This window comes from Varanus komodoensis, unplaced genomic scaffold (assembly GCF_004798865.1).
Source record: "Varanus komodoensis strain SLA01 unplaced genomic scaffold, ASM479886v1 scaffold2, whole genome shotgun sequence".
Classification (NCBI taxonomy): Eukaryota; Metazoa; Chordata; class Lepidosauria; order Squamata; family Varanidae; genus Varanus; species Varanus komodoensis.
This window is the reverse complement of record NW_025335568.1, coordinates 55261430-55282774: the sequence shown is the minus strand read 5'-3', so window position 1 is coordinate 55282774 and position 21345 is coordinate 55261430. Positions and strand designations below refer to the sequence as shown.

Genomic DNA, 21345 nt, shown 5'->3' with positions numbered 1-21345 from the left:
TGTAAGCCGCCCAGAGAGCTTCAGCTATTGGGCATTATAGAAACACAACTTAATAACAATAATAATATCATCATCATCATTTGCCTTTTTATACAAACTGGACTTCTTCACTATAGTTGAAGGTAATGGACCAGGTTTGCAGAAGAGGGACAGTCATTGTCCATCCACTGTTACAATATTCCATAAGTTACTTTACAGAGGAATGATTTGAAGAAAAGACTTTGGATCTTTGCTTCCCTTCCATTTTATTGTCTATCAAATTTGAAATCTTGAACTGATAACTAAAATAGTGAGCAGACCTCAATCAATTAATCATAGTAATAGTTTAAATCAACATGATCACAGAAAATGTATGAGTTCTATTCTAACTGAGTAATAGGAGTAAAAATACATTATCCATATCAAGTGCTTCTTCTGAAATTAAAAGAAGTGCCACCACTTCTTTCTGGCATGGATAAACAAAACCATCTTCATTCAAATATAATTAGCAGGGAGGTACCTGAACTGTTTGTTTCCCATCACCTCTTACAATGCGACTGGATGCACTTAATTCAATTTGGCCTTGGGGTTTTCGTATTACATCACTCTGTAGCAGAAAAATGAGACAAAGGATTATTCACTTACAGTACTGTGAATCATTAGCAGTTACACATTTAGGATTTGATTATCCAAGAGATGACACACCAGTTTTTATCACCCCATACATCCAGTGGGTTATAGCTAATGAATAACCTTAGATGACCCAGCATTTAGAAACAGCTAATTCAATATAGTTGAGTAATGTATGAGAGCGAGAGAGAATGAGAGAGAGGTGTGTAAACACACACTCACACGGAATGTTAAAAGTTCATGCATAAGATGCTGAGGTACAATTACCAAAACGTAGGGCTCCCAGTCCTAGTCTGACATACTGACTACCTATGGCACACTGGCTCTCTCTAAGGTAACAAGAAAAACGTACAAAGAAAATAAAAAATACATATTTAGACAAGTATAGTATAATAGTTCTGTATACACCTCATTTCTCTGAAGGGTACTTAGCCCGGAGACTACTACTAGTTCCCATCAGAACATGATAGGGAGAGCATGTAACACTGGTATTGCAACATGCTTTATTTATAAATGCACCAACAGAGTCTAGTGAGAGCAAGCAGTTTTCTAAAAAAGAATTCTAAGGATACATCCAATCTTGCTAAAAAGTCTTAGTGTACCCTGCCTCTGTCAAAAAACTTCCTGGCTCTTCCATAGCTGATGGGTGTTGCCTTCTAAAGGAAATGCAAAGTAATTTCCAGTTATCAAAGTACATTAATATTCTTACATTGGGTGACCAGCCAAGCAATAGTTGCCCAGTGATGAGAAAATTCACAATAATCAACAAAGTCAAACTCATAACCATACTATACAGTAAAAGACAACTCTTGCTTACCGGTGATTTGTAGTAAAGTAATTCACCACCTTTGAGTACAAACCACCTCCGTTTCCAAGTCTTTACTTTGCCTCCCATTTTTAACAAATATCCAGATTTTTCCAGTGGCTCCTATAATTTAAAACAGTTTTAAACACTGTTAAAGGGGATTTATCTCCCATAGATCTGGAGACCTGCAATACTACAGTTTGTTTATTTATTTATTTATTTATTTATTTATTTGAACGTTTCTATGCCGCCCCTTGTCGAAGCCTCAGGGCAGCTTACAACACAATAAAATACAATAAAATACAAAAATAACAATATAAAATTAAAATTAACAATATAAAATAAATAAAAAATATAAAAGCTATAAAAGACGTTATAAAAGAAGTCGCCCTGGCCAGATAAATAAGCAAATATTGTTAACAATTAAAATGACGTTTAAATAAAAAGGTCTTCCCCTGGCGCCGAAAAACAAATAACGACGGCGCCAGGTGGACCTCTCTGGGGAGCTCATTCCATAGGTGGGGTGCCACCGCAGAGAAAGCCCTCCTCCGAGTACCTACCCTCCTAATTTCTTTCACGGAGGGTTCCCGGAGAAGGGCCTCTGCCGCTGATCTCAAGGGGTAGGAGGGCAAATAAGGAAGCAGGCGTTCCTTTAAGTATCCAGGCCCCAAGCTGTTAAGGGCTTTGTAGGTCATAACCAACATCTTGAATTGGGCCCGGACTTCAATGGGAAGCCAGTGAAGCTGACGGAGGACTGGAGTCATGTGAACATAACGCCCCGTCCCCGTCAGCAACCTGGCAGCTCTATTTTGAACCAGTTGAAGTATCCGGACCGTCTTCAAGGGAAGCCCCATGTAAAGCACGTTACAGAAGTCAAGCTGGGAAGTCACCAGCGCGTGTGTCACCGTCACCAGGCAGTCGTACTCCAGGTAGGGGCGCAGCTGATTAATCAGCCGAAGCTGAAGGAAAGCGCTCCTCGCCACCGCTGTCACCTGAGCTTCCAATGAAAGCTCCAGGTTGAGGAGTACTCCTAAGCTGCGGACCTTGTCCCTAAGAAGGAGTGCAACCCCATTCAGGACCAGGTCAAATCCACCCTCTCCGAAGCCCGATCCGCCAATCAACAGGACCTCGTCTTGTCTGGATTGAGCTTCAGTTTATTGGCTCTCATCCAGCCCATTACCTCGGCCAAGCACCGGTTCAGCACAGCCACTGCCTCACCTGGATTAGTGGAAAACGAGAGGTAGAGCTGGGTATCATCAGCGTACTGATGATTCTGCAGCCCACACCTCCTGATGACCTCTCCCAGCAGTTTCATATAGATGTTAAATAGCAAAGGGGACAAAATGGAGCCCTGTGGTACTCCATGGCATAGCTGCCATGGCGCAGAGCCATAGTACCCCAGCATCACCTTCTGGAACCGGCCGTTGAGATAGGAGCGGAACCACTGCAAAGCAGTGCCTCTGACCCCCAATCCCGCTAGCCTATCCAGAAGGATACCATGGTCGATGATATCGAAAGCCGCTGAGAGGTCCAGAAGAACCAACAGGGACGCACTCCCCCTGTCCTTCTCCCTGCACAAGTCATCGTACAGAGTGACCAAGGCAGATTCAGTACCGTACCTGGGTCTGAAGCCGGACTGAAATGGGTCCAGATAATCAGTTTCATCCAAGAGTGCTTGGAGTTGTCCCACCACCACCCGCTCTAACACCTTGCCCAGAAACGGGATGTTGGCCACTGGTCTATAATTAGTGGCCATCTCTGGATCCAGTGACGCTTTCTTCAGGACTGGTCGGACTACCGCCTCCTTTAAAGGGGCAGGCACCTGACCCTCCCTCAGAGAGGCGTTAACCACTTCCAAGATCCAGGTCCCAATCCCGTGCTTGGAATTATTTATTAACCAAGACGGGCAAGGGTCCAATAGGCAAGTGGTGGGACGTACTCGTCCAAGCACCTTGTCCACATCTTACATTTATCAGCAAGTTATATCAATGAGCTTGTGTGAGTTAGCAAGTCAAATCCATGGAAAGGCCTCACTGTCCAGAGTCCCTATCATACCATCTTGAAAATATAATTTGCTAGCACAAAAATAGCTGCATCTCCTCCTTTCTATTTGGCTGCTCCCTTATCTTCTCATCTTGCTTTCTCCTCAAAAACTGTGAAAACAAGTCTCCACTGGTCAGGAGGTGCATTTTTTGGTGGTGGAGGAAGAGAAACCGTTCCGATTAAACACATGTAACTGTGACCATGGGGCAACAGAGTTAGTGTCTCAAGATTTCTGCTGTCACTTGGCTCCATATTCACCCTACTATACAAAAATGCTAACTCAAAAATTGCTCTTTATCCCACAGCAAGGTGACCATCGGTTTAAAAACAAACAAACAAACAAAGTCAGCATCTACAGGTAAATTCCAATAGGAACCGCAAGGTGATCAAACCAGTCAGTCCTAGACGAGATCAACTCTGACTGGTCTTTAGAAGGCCAAAAACTGAAGATGAAACTCAAATACTTTGGCCACCTAATGAGAAGGAAGGACTCACTGGAGAAGAGCCTAATACTGAGAACAATAGATGGCAAAAGAAGAGGGGATGGCAGAGAATGGGGTGGCTAGATGGAGTCAGTGAAGCAGTTGGCAGTGAGCTTAGGTGGACTCCGGGGGATGGTGGAGGACAGGAAGGCCTGGAGGAATGTTGCCCATGAGGTCACAATGGGTCGGACATGACTTCATGACTAACAACAACAACAACAACAACAACAACAACAACAAGGAAGAGAGGGAGGGATGCTAGTGCCTGACCCTAACCCTAAGCTCTGGGGGGTGCTGGTAAATATAGCTCACTTGGAGCTTGTGAGGACAGGTCTGGTAATAAGGCAGAGAAACTTTGGTGAGGTACCTAATGCTGGTGAGAAGCTGACAAACAGGCCTGGGATGTTAGGTGTTGTTGATTCTTTCCTCACAGCCATACATAATTTTACACACATTTATTATGCCCCCTGTTACTCTTTTTTTTTTCTTAAATAAAAGCATCAAACTTCATAACTTTTCCTTGCATAAGCATTGCAACAGTCTCCTGATCATTTTGGTTCCATTTTCTGCACCTTTTCTAACTCTACAATGTCTTTGAGGTACAGTGATCAGTAGTGTACACAACATTCTAAGTGCTGTCACATCATAAATTAAAGGTATTACAACTTGCCGTATCATTACTGATCCCTACCATAAAATCCATATTTTTCACAGCTGCAACACAGGGTTGTCATTTCCACTGAGTTACCTGTGACAATCCAAGATCCTTTCCCTGGCCAGTCACTAACACCTCAAACCCCAACGTTTATCACTACACTTAAACCAAATTGCATTTGCCTTTTAAATGGTCATTGAGCCTCTTTGAACTTGTAAAAATCCCAGCTATTTGGTAAACTATTAACATATTTCTCCAACATACACAGAAGTTTTTTTAAAGGAAACTGGACAGCTCTGCAAATTTAACCTAGGGATAAGACATCAATGCACATAGCTAGCTCTACCTAGGTTCCACCTCTGCCACACCTCTTTCAACAACAAAAAATTGCCAAACAGCCTTTTCCAAGCCACAAAAACAAACAAGCCTTTATATAGAGTCTGTGAAGAACTTTTCATGGGGAGAAAAAAAGATAAGAAAAAGAATATTAAGAAATTCCATGGGCAGCTACTAGCACACATACAAGCCAAGGAATCAAGAGCTTTTGTATTAGCATAGATCCTGGAATAAATGACATTGTATCATACTCACATTTTTCCCATTATCACTTGATGATGAACAAGTTTTAGGCAATTTTTGTTCTGGTTCTGAGTAATCTGTATCAGTTGAATAGGCATCAGGAGGAATGGCATAGTCACCTTCTGAGGTCATGGAAGACAGAGAGACACCTGAATGCAAAGCAAGGAATATATACTTACCAAAGGTTGAAACACTAACAAACAAACAACTTGGTTATTATGGTAGGACTATAAACATTATGAAAACCAGAATTATTTGAATTTAACAAATGTGAAATGAGAATAATATGAATATCATAGTGTTATTTCAACAAGTCTTATTTAAAAATGATGAAGATGCTCCAGAAATTAAGATTTATTTATTTATTTATTTGGGATATTTTTAGGCCGCCCAATCACACTGAGTCTCTTGACAGTTAACAGCAAATCAATAAATACAACAATTATATATATACAAATAAATACCATCATCTTATTATAAATACCCGAACAATAATAAAACTAAATAACCCACAACTGAAATAAAATTAATAATTAAAATCTATTACTCATTAAAATATTGGGAAAATTAAAAGGGCTTGACCGGGTGCTGAAAAGCATATAATGTTGGTGCCAGGCAGACCACTCTAGGGAGTGCATTTCATAACTGGGGTGCCACCGCAGAGAAAGCCCTCCTCCAGGTATTCTGTCTCCTGATCTCCTTCAAGGAGGGTTCCCAGAGCAGGGCCTCTGCTGCAGATCTTAAGGGGCAGGAGGGCATATAGGGAAAAAGATGTTCCTTTAGGTATCCTGGTCCCAAGCTGTTCAGGGCTTTGTAGGTCATGACCAGCACCTTAAATTGGGCCCGGACATCAATGGGAAGCCAGTGGAGCTGATAGAGGAGTTATATGAGAGTAATGACCAACAGCAGCCTGGCGGCAATATTTTGTACCATTTGAAGTATCCAGACCATCTTCAAGGGCAGCCCCACATAGAACATGTTACACTAGTCCAACCAGGAGGTTACCAGAGTGTGTGTCTCCGTCGCTAGGCAGTTCTTGTCCAGGTAAGGATGCAGCTGCTGGACCAGGAAGGAAAGCACTCCTCACCACCGCCATCACCTGGTCTTCCAGGGACAGTTGTGGGTCAAGAAGCACTCCTAAGCTGCAGACCCTGTCCTTTAGACGGAGTGCAACCCCACCCAGGACAGGGCCAAAGTCACTTACCTGGAAACTTGATCCATCCACCAAAATATATGAAAAATAATATAAGAATTATACTATTTCCCTGTCCTTTAGAAACAGATATGGTAATGATCATATGCCAGGAACATTTCTCTGAGTTATGGCATTTTAACTTTTTTCTTTTGCATAGATGTACAGTATTTTTATTTTCAGTTATCTATGTGAATAAGCAGTGACACAACCCAGTCAATTGCTGTGGAATTGCTCAAAATAAATTTCTTTAGGATGACTCACTGGATAGGTTTACTTTACACTGGAAATTCTCAACCCAATTCATACTGGATATGATCAGAACAAGGTTCTTAGGCTTTCAGCTTGAATAATGCAATTCAGACTTAATATGGCCACCCAAAACATTATTTTCTTCTGAGTGTGCATGAATAACAAGCAAGGTTTATGGGCAACACTTAAGCCAAGTTCCAGTTCATAAATCATGGGAAACTGTGGTTTGAGACTCTTTGATGGGTAAGTGCACATGAGCAGGAGGCTCATGCAGGAACGTCATGAGTTCAGTCAAATTGCAGTTTGTTGCGTGACTCAGCTACACTTGAAGATTGTGCGGCCTTGTTTTGCTTTCTTTACTTGTAAAGACCATTTATTTTCTGTTGTTTGCTCTGCTCACAACAGATGCATTGATCTATTCGCGATTAGTGCATAGGAAGCACACCTTGTAGCAACAGGTAGAGTGGATTGTCCTTAAGTTCCTTTCAATTAAATAATCTTTTACCATTTTTCCCTCGGCTCACACCTGCTTCTTTTTATTCTTTCCTGGTTCTCTAAATCGAGCTGAGGTTTTTTTTTCTTCATTCTAAGAACCATTGGCACTGACAATTCACAAATTATGTCCTGATTTTGATCTACAAGGGCCTATTGTGCCTTTGTCAGCTATTCCAGAAGGAAGTCACATCAGTCTCAACAACTCATTACAGGCTTCAATATGGATCTACTTTCAATGTTTTCTTCAATAAGAATTGTATAATACTCCAGAGTCAGATCTAATGATATTGTTTTCTTCTTTGTTGTGTAACACCCATAGTTAATTCAGTTCTGTGGAAATGATACACTGTTTGACTTAGAAATACTTTTCAGCTATCTGAAATAAAGAGATGATCACTATTACTGTTTGCTGTATAGCAATTAGTGGAAAACAGTATGGACTTTTAGATGATTTAATTCTAATTTGTGTGTGTGGATTTTCAATGTTCTACAAACTCAAAATATATGGTCTCTAAATGGATGAAGCATAACTATATATCCTTGTCACTGTGATGGAAAGTTGCGGAACATGAAATGACAGTGCAGTTAACTAGAAACAGATCCTCTTATATGTCTTAGAAATACATATTGTAATTTTTTAGAGTGCTTTTTTCCAACTTACTTTGTTCTGTGAAGCTTAAAGTATAAGCCTAAACATGTAAACATTCATCTAGTATGTTAGACAGTGGAAAACATTCAGTGGCACCCCAATTCTCCAAAATACTCAGAATAATTCTATCCACTGTATTATGAATCCTCACCGCGTTTCATAGCTCGTGGGCTACCTGGGCCACTTCTGCTCCGGGAGTCTGATTCAGATGTCCGTGAACTAGACTGAGAACTGTCATCTTCTTCAGACCCAGAGGAGTCATCTAAGAATGGGTTGTTGCTGATTTGTGTTGCTTTCTAAAGAAAACAAATTATTTTTAATAACTCACATACTATTTGCATGTTTGATGGTTTTAAACTGCAGTACACAAGCAGCAGCCCATGGAGCACATACGGCTCACAGCTGTAGGCAGCGTAGCCCTCACCCACTTTTCCTTGCTGCTCTGCTGAGCTCCTAGAAAAGATCACTGCAATAGCACTAGAATCTTCTCTGCCCTGTATCCTGCTTTTCTTCTAGATGGTCAGCTTTAATTGTCTAGATGAAGTGCTCCAGTGGAGGAGATAAGGAGGCAGAGGCATTGCTTGAATATTGCATAAGCCCCAACCTCCCCCTATCCCCACACCAAGCTCCTCCTCTCCAAAGCAGGCTTCTGACTGTAGCCAGGCAGCCAATGTGGTTCTTTCTATGCCTTCTACAACAGGGGTAGGGTGGGGGCTCAGCATTTAGGGCTCCAGCTCTGAGGTCACAAAACAATCCTAAGGTCCTCCTCAGCTGCCATAAAATTAGCTCTAAATTGCTCATTATTTCTGATTGCTGATGAACCCCATTATGCCAATGGCTACTTCTGTCTATATATGCATAGGATTTAGCTATACTTTACAAAGTCTGGGAACTGTTTTACTGAGGGTTACTTCTGAGAAAACATGGAAAATTGATCTGCACTTTTTATGCCTGAAAATGGTTGCATTGGGGCTGACTTCTAAGCAGATATGTATAGAGTTTATGCTTTGTATGCTTGTTGGGAATATGTTTAAATTGGTTACAAAAATTGGTTGTGCATGTGGGTATATGCATCTGTTTGCCCTGCAGCCCCTGAATAGCATACTCCAGATGTGACCTTCAGGGCCAAAAAGGTGGCTTTAAAATATTATACTACTATAAGAGTCAGAAGAAGTGTCCAGAATAGCAGCATGCAGAAAACAGCGTTTGTTATTTCAAGCAGCTGCAAATATTTTCTGCAGGCTATACTTGTATAAATAAGGGCTGATCTGCATTTGGCTGGTTATGTTCATATATGTTTAATAATTTCAGTATTAGAAATGCTGTCCAATTAAAAGCCCTGGTCGATTTGATCTTTCAAAATACAATTTGCAAAATATAGTCTTTGGGACATGATTTGGCTCCATTTCAGGTTAGAAAGGCATGCCCTAGATGCTACTATACATTTTTGTGGTATGAGAAAGTTTGGCTGCTGGCTCCTCATTGTCTCTGGACAACTAGCCACAGTGTTCTACTCAGAAAGAATACATATCAGCTCCTCTTCATACTTCATGCATCTTGTTTACTTTGTTTTCTTATTCAGAAATAAAGTTCTGCTGTGCTGGAGTTTGGTAACCAGTATTGGCTCTCTGCATTCACATTCTTTCCATCAATATTTCTGGCTCTATTACATTTTAATGTTACATTCAGGCTCTGCATTTGGCACTTAAAGTAATAGCACATTGCTGGAAAGCCCCACCTTTTAAGTATTTTACCATATGTATTTTACAATTTAAGCTTCTTCATATTACAAAAGATATCAGAAAAGAACTGAAATTGTGATGAGATATTGCAAGCTATTGGAACATGAAAAGAGAACAGTGCTTTGGCAGTAATCAAATTTATTTCTACAAGTTTTCCTAATAGTAATACTGTTTTCTCTGTTAACACACACACACACACACACACACACACACACACACACACACGATAACAATTAGATAACCCACTTATTACACTTTCTAAGCAGCAACAATTGCTTTTCCAGCACCTCAAACACCCCACCCCACACCAAATCCCTGAGTACATTCTTATGGCATATATGGACTGCCACATTTTTGTTAAGTGGACCCTAAAACTGCATCCCTCAAACTCCAGCACACAACTTTAAACAAAATAATTACCCCTTTAAGAGTGGTATAGACAGGTGTAGTCACATTTTTATATATTAATGATGTATAGAGTCCTGATGGTGAATACGAAGTTGAAGCAGAACCTGAAATAAATAATACTTTTTCAGAAACCTCTTTAGCTGCCATATTTACTTTTATTTATAAAAGCTGTTCACTGGATTAAGGCTCTATCCAAGAATTAATCTGGCCAATATAATTTTATGAGAGCTGAGGTACACATGGTCATATAACAAGAACACATTTTCTGTATGGTTGAACAAAGCTAACTTAAGTTCTGAGAAACAGAAGTAACAGAACCCTATCGTATCTGAGTTTCATTTTATATTAGTGGATATAATGTGTATAATTAAAAACACATTCAAGATCTAGCTTTACATTCTTCTGGATTTCTCAGTGTCAAGCAGAAGATTTTTTTATCTTCGTCCTTACTCAGAGAAAGTTTCATTATGTTCAAAGGGGTTTGCTTCCTAAATATTTGTTATGAGTTCAGTCACAGTAAGAGATTTGACAACTTACTTTTATTGAAGGCATCCATGTTGAAGGCCTCAGAGAAGTGTAGCCCTGACTTGGCAACAGCATAAATTCTGTTTTCCTGACATGTAAACAAAATTTTTTATAATATACGTCTTTATGCTTTCTTTCCAACACTTTAAGCTTGTGTTCTCAGCGTGCCTACAGTCCACTCAGCTCAACTGGAAACAGACATGTTTCTCTTAGCCCAGAAAAGGACTATAAGCAATTAGGTCTAAAATGGATGTATCGCTGTCATACTTTAATGTTTCTGTTCATGCTATCCTTTTTTGCAGTCACTCCTCATAAAGGATTTCAACTAGATTTGTTTTAATGTTGCAATATTTCTGTGTTAGTAATATAGATTGGTTTGATCCATACTGAGATATTTCTGCCATTAGACATCAGCTTGTTCACAGTATAAAATTTGAGTGGAATTTAATCATCATTGTTGAATTATAATATTTCTTTAGCATTCATACTTGTGCTTTACACAATTAACATTCCATTTCCTATGCATTTGTTATTGCACTTGAAATAAAGGAAACTTCCTTTTTAAGAAGATGTGTTTTGGACTTAAATGTAAATAGATTAAAATGAGTTAAAATATACCTGCATCCATTTTTGTAGCTAACTTACCGACATGAAGGAACAAATACTATTCTATTTGTTACTTTTACTATGTAAGTCATAGCAACTCACATTATTCTAAACAGTCAAAGGTAACTGAACGGAAACCACGAAAACCATACAATGGGGATGCTAGGGACAATTTCCTACTCATAGCACCTTCCAAACCAAGCCATCAAATCAATTCATAAAAAAATTGAAGGGAAGCAACTGAGACAATAGGAAAATTTTAGGTAATGCATATACAGTGGGAGTACAGGTCCCTAAACTTTGATTATTATCCAAAATTAGATGGCAACTTTAGTAACACATATTATCTCAATGCATTGCCAAACTGGATATTGCAAGATGTTCAAAGATTATGCTTTTGTGGCTCAACTGTGCTGGAATCCCTAGATACCTTTTTAGCTTTTTCTCTGTGAGAAGAGATTACAACTCCATTGTCAGCATAATTAGGAAAGGAACTGAAAATAAAACTGCAAAGATTATAGTCCCCTTTTATAAATCTTTGGTGCCACTGCACTTAGAATATTGTGTACAGTTCTGGTGGCTTTACTTGAAAAATCCCTCTACCGAATTGGGGAAAGTGCAGAGAAGCAATTCTTTCATGAGTAACAGCTACAACGGCTTGATTTGTTTGGTGAGAAAAAATGTGAGTAAGAGGAGTCATAATAGGGTGTTTAAAAATATACATGGTGGGGAGAAAGTGGGGACTTTTAATACTAAAAGCTGGGTTCATCCCATAAAATTGGTTGGAAGATTGGAAGATTGAGGACAAATTTAAAGAAAGTACTTCTTCAACACAGTGTATAGTTAAACTATTCCATTTCCTGTGGAATCTGCTGCCACACGAAATAGTAATGGCTACCAAATTAGATGACTTTCAAAGGGATTGGAAAAAATCTTGGAGAAGCAGCTTGTTTGTCACTGTGTGGAAGGCTGGACCAGATGGACCATGGGTCTGATCTAGCTTGGATTTTGCTGAGTTGAAGTGGTTATTTGATCTTACCATTTTAACTGAATGTTTTCCTTTTCAGATGGAAGTTCATAGTTCATAGTGGGGTACGTTACTTTGTTAACCATAAATGTGTACATTTCTTCTTACAGCTGACTTTCTTGAATACAAATGCTATATCTTTTTAACATGAGGAAGTTTAAAAATATTTGATTTTTCTCAGCTTCAAAGTTTCAGCTTATAATCTTTGTCTACTAATTATACATATGTCTCCCCATTGCTCATGAAGTGATTCATATAGTTTTCTCAGGATTTTAGTTCTATTATTAAATGAAATCATAAATTGAAATCAACTGAATTTGCTATTTTGATTCATCATCTGAAATGTGCAAAAAAGAAAAAAGCAACCATTTTCCAAACAAACTTTTGTAACTCGGTGTGATTTAAGGCTTTTTATCTATATTGAATCAAGAGTCTTGTATATATAAGAACTCAAATATGCACATAGAGCCCCTGTCCACGGGGATTCTGGTTTAATTGAAGGTGGCCATATCTCTGGCCATATGTGTGAAGCTTTGGCATAATTAAATCATCTAATTAAGATCAGACAAAGTATGTCACACATTGTACATGATGTGGAAGGGGCCTCAGACTTTTACATAGGGAGGGAAGGGGCATTAGCTAAAGCACTCATGTCTCTGCTTCTCCTGGACAATCATTTAATAAATCATTTCATAATTTCAATGTTTCCAAAACTTTCTCTTTTTTATATGAACCCAGGACCCAACTAGGTAAGGAAGAATGCTCCCAAACCATCTTTGACTTTCTCATTTCTGACTCAGACTTTTCCTGTTCTACTTCAACTTTCCTCTCTGCTGTCCAGGTTTTATCCCGTGACTTGCTAAAAAAGGGCAGAAAAGGAGAATTGTAAAACATTTTCTAAAAATCTGCTACAACAACAATTAATGGCCAGTCTCATGGAAGTTCAAACTAGGAATACATATTTTGCACAGTAAAATTGACTATTGACTGTAGAGATATGAAATTGGAACTTTCAAAACAGGCACTAAATATAAAGCATTATCATCACTGATAGTACACAGGTTCATATTTAAAGCAGATAACTGCATTTAGTGGACACATTTTAAAAACCAGAGATTGTGAATGATCTCTGGTTAACTTAAAAAACCGGAATATTATTATATATAAGAGCTTTTACCCAAGAGGGGAATCGGTGCAACGGAGGGGTAGGAGGCTTGTTGTTTGCAATTTTCTTTGCATCTCCAGAGTCAAGGGCTTCCTCACATTGAGTCTCACAGGAGTCATAGGTAAACAATTCATCATTACAGTTAATTTCCATCTTCTCTAAAATATCTGTATTTTCTCCATCCACCTGATCAATGTCTGTTTCCTGAGGCTTGAAAGGACGTATCATGCTTATAGCATTTCTGTTTCTGCCAAACATTTTGTCTGAACATAGAGGAGGTTGGCTAAAATGTTTTTTTGCCAGTGCTGCACTTAGTGTAAAGACACTAGGAGTTCTTAGCTTTGGAGGTGGCAAATTTGATGGAGAATCACACTGCCTGCCAGACTGAGAACCTGCTGCTGACATCAGTGCTGGATGCTTAGGAGCTAGAGCTGGAGTTAGAATAGGACTTGGAGTATTTGTCTCACTTGAGGAAGATGAATAATCTAGCCTGTGCAACTGAAACCTCTTATTTAGTTCATCTGAAAAACTATCAAGATCTTTCTTTTCACTGAAAGATTCTAAGCTCCTTCCAACTAAATGATTCTGGCTTTTCCATGCAGATCCTTGTTGCCAGGAATATAGTTTCTTGTGTACGTTTCCCTGAGTTTGGAAGTTCTCTTCTTCCAGTAAAGAACTGCTGTCATCTGATGCTGTCAAATACATTTCACTCCCAATTCTGCTGTAGCCCATGCCTTCTTCAGATGTCTGACTTGAAATGGTAGATATACATCTGGATTTTGATCTTCCTTTGTTTCCTTCATCCTCATCAGAGCTCCAGTCACTTACTGTAATGCAAGAATTCTTTGATATACTGTTATCCAGATCTTTTGATTTTATTGCTTTTCTTTGTTCTGCCATGGAAGAGTTTTGCTGTAGTGGCTTCAGAGCTCTATTATTCCCAAACATTTGGCTGGCAGTGGAAGTTTCCTGGATTTCTTTTTCTAAAAATGTAGAGAATAATACCTTGTTTGGCAAAGTGCTTTCAATGAAGTTAGCAGATTGCAAATTGTAAGGCACATGTACAAGTGATATCAATTTAGCTAACTCTTGGGACCTTACCATCCAGTCCTGGAACATCAGCCTAAGAAGCTTACCATAAGCCAAGTACCACTGAAAGCAATCCATTTTATTTCTGAGTAAATATGTTCAGGATCAGCAGGAATGTGTAACAGAAACTATTTCTAACTTACCACCTAAGCTACAAAACAGTTATGTAAGAATACGTTTATACAAACTGTATGCTAAAAGGAGTCCTGGGATCCTTGTGAGGAAGAGTACAATATAAATTATATGAGTAAATGAAAAAAAGAAAAACAGCAAACAGGTAAAACAACATCAAAAGCAGAACAGATAAAACTAATAATCAAAGACAGCACTGATGACAGTGTGGGAAAGCCAAGTGCCAAGAGGATGGAACATTTGGTTTCAAGAACTTCTTAGGGAGGACATTTCAAATATGATTTACTACAACTAAGGGCTATAGCCAATGATATCATTCCAGAAACTTTAAAAGGGCTACTGGAGCACCACTAACACTTTATTTATTTATTTATTAAAAGCTTTTGTATGCCATCCTATTATACAAGATCTCACTTGTGCATTATACTTGAGCAATTGCACATGTTTAATACACAATGGATTGCACAACCACATTTGTGCAAGTAACTTTAGTTGGCGTTCCATTTTGCACTCAGTTTAGAACCAAGCTTCTGCTAGAGCAACACCATTTGCCCAAACATAATTATGCAGCTTGATCATAGTGATGCAGTTACAGCACTACCTGTCTAACTTCAGCAGGGTCGAATTACAGTGGTACCTTGGCTCATGAACGCCTTGGGTCACAAACAAAAATTTCATGAAAATTTTGACTTGGATCACGAACTCCGCTTTGGGTGGCGACCAAGATCGCAGCCATCCCCCCCCCCCCCGAGTGAGAACACATGTGTGATCACGGCTGGGCTGTGCTGTGCTGCGCCCTTCTTTCCTGCAGGAGCACACCCGTGATCACACACGTCTTACCTGCACGAATGCAACTGTGATCCTGGCCATCTCCCCACTCGGGGGGTGAGGAGATGGCTACGATCGTGCTGGTGCGGGGGGAGATGGCCCAGATTGAGCCCATCTTTCCTGCAGGAGCACGCCCATGCCAGGGTTTCTTTGAGAAGCACCAACCCAACATAAATGTAACAAACAGAGTGTTGAATCTGATGAACAATAACGTGGTCGCTCATTTCCGGAGGGTTATGCAGCGCAGGAAAAAACAAGTGACTATAGACAGATTTTTCACCAAAATTGACCCTGCAGCTAAGAGACAAAGAGGGGAAACCCCTGAAAGAGATCTCCCCAATGTCCTTATGGAGGGGTACTCTCCCTCAAAACAATAATCTCCCCCCACCACCTAGGTTAGTGTTCTCCACTGTACTGTACAGTACTTTGTTCTTTGTCACTTCGTTTCAAATTTCTCTGATTAAAAAAACAGCTACACAACAGATTAACCTTATTTACATTGAACCTTATGGGGAAATTTGAGTTGGGTCACAACCAATTTGGATCACAACCAGAGTCGTGGAACGGATTAAGTTCGTGAGCCAAGGTACCACTGTATTACTGTAGTTATGGCAACTTCATACTGGGAAAAAGATCTCTTGGATCATAAGCCAATTATGATCATCTGGGGACTGCAACCAAAATAGGAACACCTGTGTGGAAGCATATTCCACTCAAATCAATGAAAATTACTGTCTAGTAATCTATTTAGGACTGAATCAATAGGGTTTTTTAAAAAAAACACTATACCCAGAATACCTAGACTGCTGTTGCCTTCACTAAGTTCAGCTTGCTTTGATGCACTACTGCTTGTATTTTCAGGTTTGAGAACTTGTTGAGGACTTCTTGCTCTGTTTAAGAAGCATCCAAAAGTCAAACTGCTCAATCTTTGTCCTTCTCCAGGTTTTTGTCCAGAAGGAACAGATTTCTTCCCCTGCAGCTCTGTGTAGTAATAATAAAAATACTGATGTGTGATCAATTTTAAAGTTACATATTAACAGATTTCTTACTTTAAATATTCCAAGATGAACCCTTCCGGATGAAACACTATTATATTTATACTGCCACTGTTCTCTCATTAGGTTTGTTTCAACATTCATTTTAGTATTTTAAGTGAACACAGATTGAATGGGTTTTCAGTCCATGATGGATTGTTGTGTCGTATGAAGTCAGACACAGGTGGCCTGTGAATGAGCTACAAGTCACCCCAACAACCCCCGGGGTTATTGTAGATGTTGTTATACCCATGGATAACTGATGCCATAGGGGGTAGGGGAAATAAACTATCACAACCAATGGCAACAGTGACAAAAAAATCCTTCGGTGCTCTTGCCATGGGGCTACAAGGCAAGCATCAGTTCTGTCCACCTCCAAAAAGACCGAACAACAGCTGGGGGACAGATGTCCCAGCCTCCTCCCTTTTCTGCTGCAAGCCATGAAAAAAAGATTGCAAAAATGTGTATAAATGTTATTTTTAATATTCTATATCTATCTTTTAGACACACTTGAAAGAATTGGCTATGTATAGCTACAAGAAGAGAGGGTGATAGGCTAACTTGCTACAAGGAGAATTTTAATTCCCTCAAACCACTTTTTCACAGCTAAAGATTCCTCTATCTTTTCGGTTTTCTTTTTCCTTCTGACAGCTGCTAAGAAAACCCAAAGTGGAGAAAAATGTATATGGAGACTCTTCTGTGCAAGTCCAGGCATGGTACCTGCAGCCCCTTGGCAGCGGACCTCCTCCCCTGAAAAGTGCTGCAGCTGAGGCTTCAAATCCCTGCAGCAGTGCAATTATGAAAGTGCACAGTTGTACAATTGCAATTAATTGTTTGTTTAAATTTAGTTGGCAAGCACTGTTGCTGTTAGGGACTGGACTGCTTGTAGATGCCGAAAAAGGGTTAAAACAGGGTGGAGGCCAACAGCCCACAGTGAGCCCATTCATCTGTCAAGGATCAATGTAGGTTACTTGCACAACAACCAACTCCCTACAGCTTATAGCCAGGCAGGTTGCTATGACATGTTAGCAACCTCAATGTATTTTAACAGTTAAAACGTTGCTTCAGTTGCCCTTGACTAGAGAAGTGACTGATAAATATTTGGTGCATCCAATATTAGTGCAAATGAGAAGTGCTTTTCCCCAAGTTTGGGCTAGTCTTCCTTCCTCCAGCATTCCCCCAACCCATATTCCAAGCCATTGCTGAAGGTCCCTGAACTCTCAGAAAAAAAGCTTTTTGTGGGGTGCAAGAACTACAGTGCTGATGAAAAGGTCGGAATTCCCATGCCTGAGCATCCTTTTCATTCAGACCAGCATCTGACCAAATCCATTCTAAATTTATTTACTCATTATTTCCATTATTATGCCTTCACAATAGCTTATAGTTGAGCTCCCTGAGCAGCTTACAATGATTAAAACATGAATACTAAAAACAACCCCATAACATTAATAATACAAAACATATCAAACAAATTAAAATTGTTACATTCAATTATATTCAATTAAGAAATAAATAAAAAACAAACTAAAATAAAACCATAAGCCAGGGTCAAAGTAAAATCAAAATTCATTAAAATTGGCTGTTAAAACTGCTGGAAAAGAGAAATGTCTCAGCCTGGCACCAAAATGATAGCAGTGATGGTGTAAGGTGCACCTCTCTGGGAAGTCAGGACACGACTACCAAGAAGGCCCTTCTAGTTACTACTCTCCTCACCTCTCTAGTGTATGTCTGTGTATATACACAAACACACATACTCAGAATACAGGCATTTGTACTAATGTAAATGAAGTCATTATTCAATACACAAAGTTGTGTTCAGATCTTTTCAGCAGTTTACCTTGCAATTTGTTCTGCAATATCCTAATCTCTTCAATCTGATTTTGATTGATCATGCGAAGGTTCTGATTCTCCACTTCCAGCTGTAAGCATAAAGACACAATCTCCTTCTCATTAGTAGAGCAATGAAAAGATTAGTTTGAAGGCCATAATTCTCTTTCATCTTCTTTGACATGAACTACAACCTCTATCCACATTCCTTCAAAATTTTATTTTTAAAATGTTTTCTACGTATGTCTATATTTAAAAAAATCCACAAATGAAAACAAAGCTTAAAATAGTGTAAGCTGTTATAATATCTATTTGCTCCTAAAAATTAAAAGAAAACATATCCCATTTTTTATTTATTGAAAGGGGAAATTTTCCTTACCAATATATCCCAACTGTCTTCTGTATTAGGAAGAACTAGTTATAACATCTAATACAGTACCTCATCTTTGCCACAAAAAAATCTGCTTTTCTTTTTTGGGTTTTCTATGTTCCAAAAAAGACTAACATATGAAATGCTAAGGGTACAATCCTGTGCATGTTAGGCAGAAAAAAGTCCTACAGTTCCCAAAATCCCTACAGCAAACTCATGCTGGCTGGAGTATGCTTGATTTGTAAGAAGCTCTTCTTTCCAAATATGTATAGCTTTGTACTCTATGACTATGTGTTAAACATCTACCTTTGCAGAAGATGGGTGGTACACAGGCAAATGCTAAGGTCCATTACAGGCAATTTTACATGTTAAAAAACCAGGTTACTTTCATGGAGGAATTTAACAAGCATCCTCTGCCTTGCAAATACTTCAAATGAAAGCTAAAAACTCACATTTGAAGCTCTAATGGCAAAAAAACAAAACAAAACAAAACATGGGAAACAGTAGCTCTGGCCTCATGAAACCTTAATTACTTGATTAAGATTTTCATCTAAGCAGTTCTGAGTTGCTACTTTGTTTACAGAAGATCCTTGTACTTTATACTTAGGAAACATTACTAATAACTCTGGTGCCTTGTTAAATAAATTGTTTTCCCAACTATGCTATATATTGCACACTTATAGGGAACTGATCCATTGACTTCAAACATCTGTGAATTCTCCTCTCTGAACTTTATTCATAGTGTGACTCACCTCATGAAGCTTGATAGTCACCCATTCCTTTATTTTAGCTGCTTTTTCCTCTATAATTTTTGCCTCTTGTATTCGTATTTGCTTCTGAAACAACAGGACAGATCCAGCCTTTTGTAACTTGCATATCTGACCCTAAAAACCTGCTATCAGCTATATGATGAAATAACCTTACTTATTAAAGCAGCATAAAGCTTAGCAAGAAGATTATAATATCCAGCACTCAACCCCTTACAGAAAATACTCCCTACAGAAAAAGCACAATTGGCTATTTCCCAGCCCCAGCTTCTAAACCTTACAAATGACCTATCAGTCTATCTTCCAACCCCTGCGAATGCCTTAACTGACTTTGCTCAGAAGGGGTGGTAAAAAGCAGAAAACTTTAGACTTCAATACACACTTGACCACTGGCCAAGCTGGCAGAGGGTCCTAGGACCTGAGTCTAAAGTGTGTGGTGAATCACTGTTGTACAGCATTTACCATGGCTGCCAGCATTGTCCCAACAATAGATGGGAAATAGTGACAAAATTATAAGGCACAAAGTCATACTGGGCGCCTTAGGTCTGGGTCTTCTCACCCGTTGCTCTTAGTTCCTAAGATATTCTTTCCCTCAAAAGGAACCATGAATAGGCATCTTTACAGAATCTATTTTTTAACAAGACTTTAATTGGAAGAAAATCTGGGAAATACTGATGTTTTCTTTTCTCCCCTTATCTCCTATAACAGTCAAGATATGCATATGTAAAAAAGTATAAACCTGTAATTTCCAACCTGTTCCATAAGTTGTTGCTCCAAATTCTGTATAATGTCATCTTTCTCTAGCATCTGAGTCTCTAGATCTTGACATCTCTTATATAGCCTTGTCTCTGACTCACTGGTTTGGACATTAGCAGCTTTTAGTTTCTCCTCCATAATCTGCACCTAGAAGTTACAATACAGTGTTATACATAAAACAGGAATAATTTATTACACATTGCAGATTACAAAATAATGGAAGTGCTAAAATCTACAAGCAAATCTACAAGTACTTACCTAAAAAGCTGATAGAGAAACAAAACTTCAGGATACGTGATACAATTTAATCAATCTGGAACTGACTGAATCATCATAAAATTCTGTAGTTTCTCTGCCTGGTCCTAATTGTGTTCACATCCTAGTAATTTTTTAATGTTGAGGGTATATTTTAGATGAGTCAACTATCTGGCCACAGCATCCTAAACGAGCTGCAGTTTCTGAACAGTTTTCAAAGGCAGTCCCATCTAGAGTACATCATGGTAATCCAAACAGGTTGCAACTATAGCATAACCATTCTCACTTTAAAAATAATGACATGTCAGATGGATTAGACCAAGGATTAATCTAATACAGTTTCCTATTTCTAGAAGTAGCAAACATGGTATTTCAGTAAAGATGGAAAGTAATGAAAACAGCATTCCTCCACCATAGTTTTTGCACTAGTTTATTTCTTCATTCATATACCACAGGTAAAGCCTCTCAGAAAATCTAACAATATAAAAAGTATGTGAAGATTACAATAAGTATCAATAAGCAATATAAAACACATAAAAATAGTAGCAGAAGGCCAAACTGAAAAAACATAAAAGTAAATTTATTGAAAAATCTAGTTAATATCCCCTGAGAGAATTTGTCCAATCCTCCTTTAAAACCATTTAACCCAGTGGCCATCAACACATGCTGACCCAGCAAATTCCATAAGAATGCACTGTGTGAAAAAGTAATTTCTTTTGTCTGTCCTGAATCTACTGCCAATCAATTTCCCTCAGTAACCCCAACTTCTAGTATTATCAAAAAAGAACGGGAAAGAGAAAAGAAAAATCTACTTTCTACAAACCCACATAACTGTATAAAATTCTATCAAGTACACTACCAAATTTATTTCCTTAAACAAACAAACAAACAACAATAAACCTAAAAGAGTGCCAAATGCTTTAACCTTTTCTTGTAGGGAAACTACTCCAATCTGATGAACATTCTGGTTGCTCTTTTCTGCAACATCTCTACCTTTATAATATCAATTTTGAGAAGTAACCAAAACTATATCATAGGCAGAATTCCAAATGG

General features: G+C 38.8%; 1 protein-coding gene across 6 annotated transcripts in view; it reads right to left on the bottom strand.

Moving 5' to 3' along the window:
* The window catches only part of PLEKHH2 (pleckstrin homology, MyTH4 and FERM domain containing H2), a 74468-nt gene that overhangs the window by 28428 nt on the left and 24695 nt on the right, over nucleotides 1-21345 (bottom strand). For all 6 annotated transcript variants that reach the window (XR_006414618.1, XM_044429370.1, XM_044429372.1 and 3 more), the window contains 11 exons: nucleotides 20035-20184; nucleotides 19267-19350; nucleotides 18155-18236; nucleotides 16082-16264; nucleotides 13247-14217; nucleotides 10449-10524; nucleotides 9924-10015; nucleotides 7913-8057; nucleotides 5186-5322; nucleotides 1427-1537; nucleotides 500-586 (listed from right to left, as the gene is read on the bottom strand). Coding sequence is in view for 5 of the 6 variants with exons in the window: in XM_044429370.1 (XP_044285305.1) it covers nucleotides 500-586; nucleotides 1427-1537; nucleotides 5186-5322; nucleotides 7913-8057; nucleotides 9924-10015; nucleotides 10449-10524; nucleotides 13247-14217; nucleotides 16082-16264; nucleotides 18155-18236; nucleotides 19267-19350; nucleotides 20035-20184 (2118 nt within the window). In the remaining variant the exon portion in view is untranslated. The remainder of the gene's footprint in view (nucleotides 1-499; nucleotides 587-1426; nucleotides 1538-5185; nucleotides 5323-7912; nucleotides 8058-9923; nucleotides 10016-10448; nucleotides 10525-13246; nucleotides 14218-16081; nucleotides 16265-18154; nucleotides 18237-19266; nucleotides 19351-20034; nucleotides 20185-21345) is intronic.